General features: G+C 40.5%; 1 protein-coding gene across 1 annotated transcript; it reads right to left on the bottom strand.

Annotated features, from left to right (window-relative positions):
• Positions 1-418: 418 nt before the first annotated feature.
• On the bottom strand, positions 419-11,323 carry LOC124263525 (apolipoprotein D-like). Its single transcript, XM_046698187.1, is given in 5 exon segments — positions 419-706; positions 709-766; positions 1,356-1,420; positions 5,493-5,760; positions 11,223-11,323. Coding segments are annotated over 5 exon segments (615 nt in total). The 5' UTR covers positions 11,292-11,323; the 3' UTR covers positions 419-551.
• Between the last annotated feature and the right edge of the window lie 643 nt (positions 11,324-11,966).

Genomic DNA, 11,966 nt, shown 5'->3' with positions numbered 1-11,966 from the left:
TAATAATTATAGCACATAGAAAGAGGCTTCTTAAGTGTGTCTGATTCATTTGGTTTTTAAATTCTTTAAATAAATATCACCCAAATGACATGGATTGTTGCCTTTAGGATAAATCACTGGATATACACGACGATATACAGGCTGGTGCCACATTGTTTCGATGTTTCCAAGGGTGGCAAACAACAACAAAACGTAACAGCCGCGGTGGCTCTGTGGGTTAGGCTGCTGACTCTGTGTGCTGGTGATTAGGTGCCTGACTCTGAGTTTGTGGGTTCGAATCCCGGATGGGACTCAACCCAATAAAGGTACTAGAATCTGTACTTTACTGAGAAAGTGTAATCCCAAATGTAACAAGTGTAACATTTGACCACTTACTAATGACATTGTGTATTCATAACAAACAAAACTGAAACATAAATTATGTCAGACTATATTTTATAAAGAAAGAAAGTAGTGGACTTGCGGATGAGACACAGATATATCAGTCTAATATTATCCAACTGGCCAGTACTCAAAGAGCGGGGGTAAGCTCTTCTACTCTCATCGCCACCTCACCAACACCCAACCTGCTTGGTGACTTTGTAAGGCAAGTTTTCTGTGTTGATCTGCAGCTGGTAGACCAGTTTCTGGAGGAGCTGCAGAGTCTCGTTCCCGATGGAAGGTGTCCTACTGAGGAAGTGTACACAGTAGTTTGTTATGCCAAAAAGCTCCCACAGTCGTACTCGATGGCGTAGTTATCGTCCAAATAGACCACCGTGTAGTCTACCTAAAACATAACAGAATAAACCATATTAATATGTCAATTTGGGTCACAATTGGAATGGCTTGTAATCATGGTATGCAATGGATCATCACAGGGTTAACTGTCGTATAATGGAAAGTATACACTTGTTTGATGTGGCTAAAATTTGAAAAACAAGGACTGGGTTTTCGATGGTGATGTATTGACAAGGGTATCATGGGTGTGTTTTGTACCTTAAAGTTACAGTGTTTCGTCGACTTTTTCAACCATGCTTCGTTTGGAAGCCGTTTCTAATTGTTAATCCAGTTTCCATGTTTATAGTTTCTTTTGCCTGGCAGTTAAGTAATGGTTCATGACTTCCATACGTTGCTAATGGGTGTATCTTGTTTCTTATTAACTAAGCCCTGCATGACCCTAGCCTCAGCCGTGTTGTCTTAGTGGCAGTACAAGATACAACTCAGAGTGGAGCACTGAAGGTTATATGACTTTCGCCAATCGCTGCCAAAACAGAGTCCGCTGCACGATTCAGACTATATTAATAGCTAAAGACTAGAACAACTTTAGCACAACGTTTATTTGCAAAACGCTGGTTACAATTTGCTTTCATACTGACCTTTGGACTTAAAACAAAGAATGACTCCTTCCACTTGCCTTGCGGACCTTCGGCTGTCAAAGTACCTGAAGAAACATACGGTATGTTTATTCAATATTGGGACATCTATACACTCATTATTTAGAGTTTTTTGGAAATGAATGTATAAATGTATGTTACACAAACATGCACTTATAACTCAAGACATTATTAGTTTGGACAAATGATATTTGCTTTCGATATGCAGTTATCAACTCCCAGGGGAGTATAGAACTCACGCAGACCTTTTGCATTCGTACCATCATCTTTCATATCCGGCTGGATATGCAATGAGTCGCACATCTCAAGAGTCTATCTGTGTGAATAGGCCCGAAGCGTCAAACGCATAGAGACTTGAAATGACGCTTTTGCTGTCACTAGGTATCTACTCTCCAGCACCCATGTTGCTGAACTTCAGGTGATTGTGTACTCACTCACTCACTCAATCAATCAATCAATCACCCAATCAATCACCCAACCACTCACCCATGTGTACCCGCTCGTTAACTCACCGCCCACTCGCTCATTCATTCACTCACATGCGCGCTGTAGTTTAAAGCAACAGATGGTATATTAACAGAGCTAAGGCGAATACAACGACATTTAGTGATTCAATTTCAATATAACCACTGATATGTCCATGAAGTATCGAAACAGCTAGATGTTAGAGTTACACTTGCCATGGATAAAATTGCTCCGAAAGGAGAGAATATATTATGAAAGTCTTTTCCCAGACTATCATTACCCCTTGCAATCTCCAGACATCGCTGTCTGAAACATCTGCATTAGTACTATCGGAGATCAACGAGCTCGTGATTGTTGGTTATTGCACACGTTGTAGCAATTAAACTGCAACAGCTGCAGTGACTAGCCGCGCTATAAACAGCAGCTACTTGTCCGTTTTGCACTGTCGGCACTAATTGTCGACATGAGCCGAGAGCATCGTCATTACCGTATTACTCCTCCACAGATGCTTCTGATCCCAAAATGACAGGGTTCCGGGATGATGTTAAAGAGAATTTCTCGAAACTAACAAGCAACCAAGGTCAGGACCAGGGTCCCGATCCACAAAATGATCGTAGCGCTACGACATTCGTAAGCCTATGATAAACTATAGAATTACGACAGGTCGTAACGTTACGAACGCTTGGAGGATCGGGACCAAGGGTGCAACGGGCAGTCTACTGTACTTAGCAAGTCTGGACCCTGATCCACAAAACGTTCGTAGCGCTACGACATTCGTAAACTTATGATAAACTATAGAGTTACGACAGGTCGTAACGTTACGAACGCTTTGTAGATCGGCACCCTGGTCAAGATCTTGGTTCATTTTCTTATGAAGAAAAATTAGTAGCTGGGGACATAGTTCATCTCAGAATCACCTCGTGTTGTTGGTGGGTGGTCATTACCCCTATTCCCTTACAGATACAACCCGTGAAGATCCGGGTTAGAACTGGTCTTCTGCAACCCATGCTTGTCGTAAGAGGCGACAAACGGGATCGGGTGGTCAGGCTCGCTGACTTGGTTGAGACATGTCATCGTATTCCAATTACGCAGATTGATGCTCGTGATATTGATCATTGGATTGACCAACCAACCCTTACAGACACTCCGTGTGCCAAAATAGTTTTCTGGTTTGGTACAGAGGACAAGAATCATGACCAGCTTTGTTAAACCTCACTGCCTTGACTGCAGCGACCACAAGTGCACACACATGTGAACGTGCCTTCTGGCAAGCATATTCGTACGGCACATCCACGTAATTTGTTTCTTTGATTTTATAAATTTGCCCAGTAACCTGTAAATTTCCAGTGACTGTTTCCATTACCAATGAACAGCTACTTACTAAGTATCTTTGATTTTATAAATTTCGTAAATTGTTTGTCCGTTTTGTCCACTGCACCGATAAGTCGAATGACTGATCTTCAAGTGTCCGACACACCGATATGCTAAAACAGCTTGGATCACGTTACAACCATATAATTCAAATTATACAAAATGCTCAAACAGTTTCTTCTCTTGAAATGCAAGGCCTAAAAGGTTGGGCCTGTGTGTTAATAGTAAAAGTTTACTGAAAGATTCATTTAAGGCATTTACCGGTAATTGCATGCGACATTTATTACAAATTGTGAAACCAAATTTGCCGAAATTCATCATACTTGTTTGTCTCCATAATAGGTTTTAATGGTTTAAAAACCCTACAACGTGAGTAAAATAATTAACTTTGAAAACACACTTGAGAATACAAGTGCAAATTAAGACGGATGCTTTCAAATGTCACGCTTGTTTCATATTAGATTTTCAATAAATAGCACTATTACTTGGTAACAATGCTAACAGCAACCTCTCTTAAGTGATTGAGATTTAAACACAGCTGCTGCCTCATGGCACTTATGCTTAATTAATCTGGTATTATGTTCTAACCGAGGGCGGCTGGGATCTCGGCATGGATGAGATGACTTTAATGGATAACGGATGATTCTATACGGAGAGCACTGCAATGCACACATTTTCTACGAAAGAAGTTGCAAAACAATTTCAATGTCTACATTACATCCATTAGAAGAACCACCATCCTGGAAGAACGATGTATTTCTCAGTGTACAACCCAAGGACGATTTATTCTTTGTCAGTATCTATCTCCCCCACTCTCTAACAACTCACTCAGTCATTCGTGGAGCGATGGGGTAGCCTAGTGGTTAAGACGTTAGCCCGGGTTCGATTTCCCGCATGGGTACAATGTCTGAAGCCCATTTCTGGTGTCCCCCGCCGTGATATTGCTGGAAGATTGCTAAAAGCGGCGTTAACCCCAACTCACTCACTCATTCATTAACACTACGATTGTCAGTGTATGTTCACTGTAAGTGTCACAGATAAAAATAAACGAGTTATATACATTATAAAAAACATTCATACTTTTATGCAAGACCAAAATGGCCGTGGAGGCACTATACACCAACACATGTTTTACATATTTTCTCCGGTTTTGACATAATGTAAAATGTAAAATTAGCGTAAAACATAACATTCTTGTTGAAAATTACTTGTTTAAAGGAATAAAAAGTCGGACAATTATTTTAAAACACGTACTACCTAATTCAGTGATAGCTAACGCATTTTCGTTAGGATGAGAAAGCCACAATAACTCGGTGCGCCTAGTGGCTGCAAGAGTTGCATACTCCCCAGGGAGTTGAGATTGATAACACGATGTGCCGTTGAGATTGACATCCAATGATCGAGGTAAAATATACCAGCGCCTTGAGCAAGCACTAGTTGCCTGGATATGTGCGCTATATAAATATCGTATAATAAAAAAATTAAAAATATAATAATTTTGTGTATTATTGACAAAAGCAGGATAATTACAAATACATGGTAATTCACTGAGGCGAACAACATTCTAACATGTACCTTGCAGTAGAAAATTATTATCGGCCTCGACACAATTGGCAAAGAATGTACAAAATATTTCTTTTGGAGTTGTAGGGGATATCTATATCTGCCCGTTTATATTTCTAGTGTATGAGAACCACAACGAAGAGACATTAAAACACCATGCTGGTCATCCCTTCTGCTCAACTGTTACTGAAAGTAATATGAAGAAACGTGATTCACATCATGAGATGTACGCCGGCAAAACGGTGATGTGCATGTAGGTGAAGTGACGGGAATCGGGATGACAGTTTCTAATCTTGTTGCAAAATTCGGTTTCAGTACTATTCTGGATTCACAACATTACACAATAATATTCTGAATATTCGTTACTGCGCCTGTATTATAATCGATATCAATTCATGGGCCTATTGTTATTGCAATTGACATGACCCTTGGTATTGCCAGTTTAAGTTTAAAATTTAAATGTGTTGTTCAAATATATTGATTAGTCATGATCGCGATTCTGGTTGGCCGTTTAGATTATTTCGCATTTTATAGCCTTAAACCACATTATTTTCCCTACTGCCTAGCCCTCCCTACAGCAGACCTAAATGAAGCAAGTCTAGATTTCTCCAGGTTCTGCATCTCTGGTCACCCCGAGGCTCCTTTTCAATTTAAATGGGTTTATTTGTTACAAGCAAAATTTTATATATTCAGAGACTAAGCGTTGGTCTAGTACCTTACCTGTGGCGTTAAGGAATGACCCTGAAGGAGATGTCTTTCTACAACTGTTGACTGCAATTGCATCTCCACTGGAACTACCGTGGGTGGGTTTCACGTCTATTGTTGTACACACGCAGTCCTTCTCAAACATTGCTCCGCCAGCTGTTTGAATCTTGCCCACTTCATACCAATGACCGAAGAATCGAGTGTTCTGGAAAGCCACAGAAGGTGGAGGAGACTGGCATGCTGACTGATAAGACAGACACACCAACGACGCGATCACCGCCAACTGAAAAATACAATAATTAAACGTATGTTCAACCATATACAACTTACATGACCGATTTCTTTTAAAATATGCATCTTGTATGTTTGTCTGTGTTTATAAGGGCAATGGTTACTTTCCTCAGGCGCCATGTTTTGCTGATTCGTACCAGATCCCTTCGTCAAGAGTTCAAATTCCAGATATGGTCCATCATGGCTCATCAGTAGTGTGTCATCAACGTGCAATCATCGGTCATCTCAAGCTTATAAATATGTGTAATTGAAATATTGTTAGTTAGTTAGTGAGAGAGTTAAGACTTAGAGTCAAAGTGAGTGTGTAGATGAGTGGGTGAGTGAGTTAAGATTTTAAGTCACATCGGTGATATTTCAGCCATATCGTGACTAAATCAAATTATAGATATATAGTATTTGATAGTAAGTTATATATTTCAACGAAGGACAGTAAAATAATTTGATTATCGCACACATAAATTTAAAACTAGTAATTAAATCTAAAATATTATAACTATAAATAACAATACAATATAAAAACAGGCTATAGATCGCCAACAACTGAAGGTAGATCACCATACTAGGGACCATGGGGACATACGGTACATTTACTTCCTGCATGGACCCTAGCTGGATTTACACCATCCCTTCAGATGTTAGCAATGTTGGACAATCTATCCATAAATTAAAATAACATATATGCTGCAGTTAAAAAAGGTAGTACGTTTAAATTTACCATAATTGTTTTGGGACTTACGTACCCTCTCCGATTTAGAGTCACATCGGCAATATTTCAGTCATACCGTGACCAGAGCATTACGATGACATCCATTATAACTTCCCCGAGTACTCCCCTTTTCTTAAGTGGAATAAAACATGCATCGGTCTAGAAATGTGCATTCAAGGTAGATGGCGTGATATATTTAAAATCTTCTAATTCAAAATCTCTTCAATCACTGAAGAGTTGTAAGTCTGGTGTCTACTGTTTGCACATCTGTATTTACATTAAATATCCTAATGGCTGCAGTATATGATGTAGGCTGAACATATATCGTCAGCACCAATAGTCAGTCACATTTGCCGAAATACATTCAAGACATCGTTGGGGTGTTACTAATGGCCAAAGACAACACGTGTTCAGGACAGGTAGGAACTATTACCCGAAGAAGCCTAACGTCAACCGAATAACGTTATGAAAAATGGAAAAAAGTGACATCCTTTCTTATTGGTGCCGAATCAGAATTTACAGCGTACAGCTGTAATGCTGCTGAAACAAATATATACTCATGACATAGTCACCATTGTACCTTGTGCCTTTAGCAAAGATTTCCTATGGGTGTGGTTAATGGTTTTATCGCTTCTAGTTACGTGACTGCCATCCATATGTCGGCCTAGTATTTGTTACAATTACACAGGAGTAAACCAACTCAACACACTTTAATGTCTTCATTTGCAATGCTTAAAAGCACTCGTTCGTTACGTTACATACATTGTCATAAGCTATATCTAATAATTAGCCACGAGTACAGGGTGTTGTCTCATTATACTAAAGACAAGTTGTAAAACTGACAATGGTTTGCGTGCTTATTATTCTGTTGTCGCTTTGTGTTACATTGTCTGTTTAGGTCGTCACGAAACACTCATAAAATATGTCGCTGCGACTTAAATCAATCCCATTTTCAGTTGTCCGACAGCCCTGTTGTGAAGCGCCTGACATGTATTTTCCAATGTATCTCTACGCAAAGTCAAGAGGAATTGATCATGATCTTTTGTTTCATGTTGTTCTCATCTGGTAGGCCACGAGACTACCCTTGTCTTTATTAAGGTTAAACCAACTTGACTTTCATTTGCCTTAAGATTGACATTTCTAATTTCGATTAATGCCGAGTAATATTTAGTTGTTCTTGCGGATGATCCAGTTCATTTACCTCTACGTTAGAGATGAACAGTAAAATTTGTTGATAAAATGTTAGTACATGAAAAACATTACAAAACAATACACAATACATAACAAAAAGGTTTACTGTAAGTCAAGAGGATGAGTTGATACCGCTGGAAATAGGACGTTTTTAGATTAATGTTATTATGATATGTCAAAATATGTATTTGTATATAAAAAGTGCTTTCTGAGATTGTTCCTTCTAAAACTCTTGTTCATTCTGTTCACGTTTTTAACGTAACAACCACAAACACGAAATGCCTGTAGACGTCTAGTGTCTGTGTCTACATGTCTTTCAGAGACCGAAGTGAATCCGCGTTTGCCCCTGATCATCAGAAATTAAGAATGGAACTGTACTGACGCTTAGTCCCTGAATATATATAATTTTGATAGTAACAAATAAACTCATTTAAATGAAAAGGAGCCCCAGTGAGTTGGGAGATTCACGAATCTGGGGAAATCGAGACTTGCTTTATTTAGGGCTTTAGCACTGCAGAGAGGGCTTGGCATTAGTATGGTGGCTGATTATGGCCATACGCGTTATCGCTTTTTCGTCTCGTGCTATCGCTTTCTCGTCTCGTGATATCGCTTTCTCGCTTTCTCGCCTCCGAATTTTAAGGCGAGAAAGCGATGGCCCTAATCAGCCACCATACATTAGGGATAATAACGTTGTTCAGGGACTGTGAGACAGACTAATGTTTACTTTGTAGCCCGACCCCTATTGTGAGTTAGTTTTCTTGCAAATGTTAACAGACCCTGAACCTGGGGAAATCTGGACGTGCTTATTGAGGGCTTTAGTGTTGTAGGGAGGGCTAGGCATTAGGGAAATGATGTGGTTCAGGGACTGTGACACAGACTATGGAACTATCTATCAAGATCCAAATCATTACATGATATATGTACATGAATGATCATGCTTGCATGTATATAAAACAAACACATTTTGCTTCCAATATTGTTTCAGTTAATAAACCTGAAATATAATGTATCCATTCTTGATTAAGTTTGTAAACACCGAGTGACTGAATAAAATAATGAATTAATCAAAAGTCGTACCAGAAAGGTCGAGTGTCAGTCAACCACATTTGAAGCACGTGTTTTGACACGTGTGTTTCATATCACTTTGGTATGCGACCTGTAAAGGTTGTAGCGGCTGGGTAATAAACTATCATGTGCAATAATACTGATAATAACATATAAGATAGTACATACGAGTAATGGTGTTTGTAAATTGCTAGGAATGCGGTTTAGAGAAACTCGTGGTGCTGAAACCTATTACACTTTATCACGGATCATGAATTCAAATGACAATGGCCTTCCATGCCTAGGAGTTGTGTCCCCAGTTCTATCATGAATATACCACTCACACACAATATCCTGACTCCGAGCCAACCTGTCCTTGTATTCTCATAATGTCTAACTCAAGGCAAAGTAACAACAAGCACCATATGTTGGTATCATGTTGAACACGGCCCGAGATCGAATCCCCGAACTCTCACACGGGAAGATACTGTGTCAACTGGACCACGGGGGCGGTTACACTAAGTCCGGCAACGGTTTCATGCTAAAATGTCACTTGATGTGTTATTTTGAAGTACAACCTGTTTTAAGGCTGGTTTGGTTGGTTTGTTGTTTAACGCCACTCTCAGCTATATTCCAGCTATATGGTGGCGGCCTGTAAACAGCATGAGCTTCGATCTACGTAAATGGGATACGATGACATGTGTCAACTAAGTCAGCGAGCCTGACCAGTTGATCCCGTTACCCACCTCGTACGACTAGCATGGGTTACTGAAGATCAGTTCTAACCCGGTTTTAAGGTCACAATTTACCAAATTAACTTCATGTTCAACAAAAGCTGCTGAAAATAAAACTGTAATGGGCTTCTATCTTCCACTAAAGACCAATCCTGTAACATATTTCAACTGAAACAGGGGTTCAGCAAGTGTTCAGAATTTAAAACACTGTATCATAAGTGTCAACAAAAAATATACACAACACTTCCTTGAGAGGCACTTGCTTGATAAAGGTGTTAGAGCCTACAACGATACGTCGCTCTCACTGTAATATAGAAGTTGTTCATCCATATATTGTCATCCTTCAACACAACCGACCCGTGGAGGTTCGGGTTACAATATTGATCTTCAGTAACCCATGCTTGTATGAAGAGGCGACTGACGGGATCGACTAACTCATTCACTCATCGGTTCCCAAACTCAGACACAACACGTTGATCAATGGATGACTGGGATCGATTATCAGCCACCGTTGCACTCGAGATCCTCTATAATTGTACAAACTTGTTGCCGAGCAGGATATACAATCAGACCAGACTATGATCGTCTACCTTGAGTCCCGGATAACATGATAACAGATATATTCTCCGTAACAGGTCCAACGACTGGTGTTACAGCACCTGGCGATAACCTTTGTCAGCTACAATTTGACATGACGAAGCACTTTATGCGTACAGTAATACCTTGACTACCTTTTTACTTACCAAAATAATGCACTCTATTCATACATATAATGTCAAAAGCATATTAGTGAGTAAGTTTAATTTAAGGCCGCTTTTAGCAATATTCCAGCAATATCAATATCAATATCAAAATGAGCTTCACACATTGTACCCATTTGGGGAATCCATCCCGGGTCTTCGGCGTGACGAGGGAACACTTTAACTACTAGGCTACCCTTTTCAATTATTAACTTATATAGGGTGTACGATATGGTTCTTAATACACATCAAACTTCCACAACCCAACATAGCTCTGGATAGACCTTCTGCCCGAAACGTGAGGTGAGGTGAGGTGAAATTGGGTTTAACGTCGTGCATGAGAACATTTCGCTCATATGACGACGTGCATGCGTGTGTATGTGTATGTGCGGCTGCTTGTGCTAGCCCAGACTGAAGCTGGTTTTATAGTGCTAGCCCACTGAGATACCATGTCGCAGTAAAGCATGCATATCCCACTCAGACACATTATACTGAATCCGAGCCGACCAGTCCTTGTTGTACCCATTAATGCCGAGCGCCAGGCAGGGACCAACATGTACCATATGTTAACGTCTTTTGGTATGACGCGGTCGGGGATCGAACCCGCGACCTTCCGCTCTCCGGGCGGACGCTCTAACCACTACACCACGGAAGCGGTCTCCGAAACGTAATTAACCGGCATTAGTCCGGACTGATACAATCATCAACATACAGGCACACATACACGTCAAGTATGTAAGTGCAATAATCTTGAATGAGAAGATAGAGGTTCAGAGTGGTGTCAGGAACATTTTCCTTCACTAACTTCAGCAACATTGCCTCACACTTTGCCTCGAGGTTTGCAAGATCTCAACAGGTGGGCAAACCCTGAAATAGCCACTGCAGTACTTACACTTTTTTCTACATTCGCATATGAACGGAGCTTATGTTGATACTTTTCAAATTATTTTCAATATTTGAAACTGTCAACGCTTTTGACTTAAACCTCTTCAACTGACAATCCTAGATTTGGTATTGTTGTTAAAATGTACTATCTCACCTTAAGCCAGCCGTCCATTATCGTGGTTTGGGGAAAAAGAAATACTAGGATGGGTAGGTCAGATAACATCCACCATATGTGGCCTGATTAGAACGCGTGAAACAGAGGGTCACAACCTCGATATGATCATAATGATCATAGATATCCAACCCACGCGGACAATAGGGAATAGAAACAATGAGTGAGCATGATTTTACGCCGCTTTTAGCAAATTTCCAGCAATATAACAGAGAAGGTGAGGTGAGGTGAAATGGGGTTTAACGTCATACTTAAGAATATTTCACTCATATGACGACGTGCCCAAGGTTAAGCTGGTTTTAGTGTCAGTCCACTGAGATACCATGCCGCAGCGAAGCATGACTACCCCACTCAGACACATTATACAGACTCCGAGCCGACAAGTCCTTGTTGTACCCATTAATGCCGAGCGCCAGGCAGGGACCAACAAGTACCATATCTTAACGTCCTTTAGTATGACGCGGCCGGGGATCGAACCCGCGACCTTCCAATAACCGAGAAGGGCACAGACGAGTCCTCGGCATGACGAGCCATCGCTTTATGACAATACTACCTCAAAGCCTACTATATCAAAAACCCGTGAAGATCCGGGTTAAAATTGGTCTGCAGCAACTCATGCTTGTCATAAGAAGCGACTTACGGGATCGGGTGTCAGGCCCGCTGACTTGGTTGACACATGTCATCATATCCCATTTGCGTAGATCGATGCTCACCGAATTGATTCGA

This window comes from Haliotis rubra, unplaced genomic scaffold (assembly GCF_003918875.1).
Source record: "Haliotis rubra isolate DU_JTF1 unplaced genomic scaffold, ASM391887v1 Scf888, whole genome shotgun sequence".
Taxonomy (NCBI): Eukaryota; Metazoa; Mollusca; class Gastropoda; order Lepetellida; family Haliotidae; genus Haliotis; species Haliotis rubra.
Note: the sequence above shows the minus strand (reverse complement) of the source record. Positions and strands in the feature narration are given on the sequence as shown.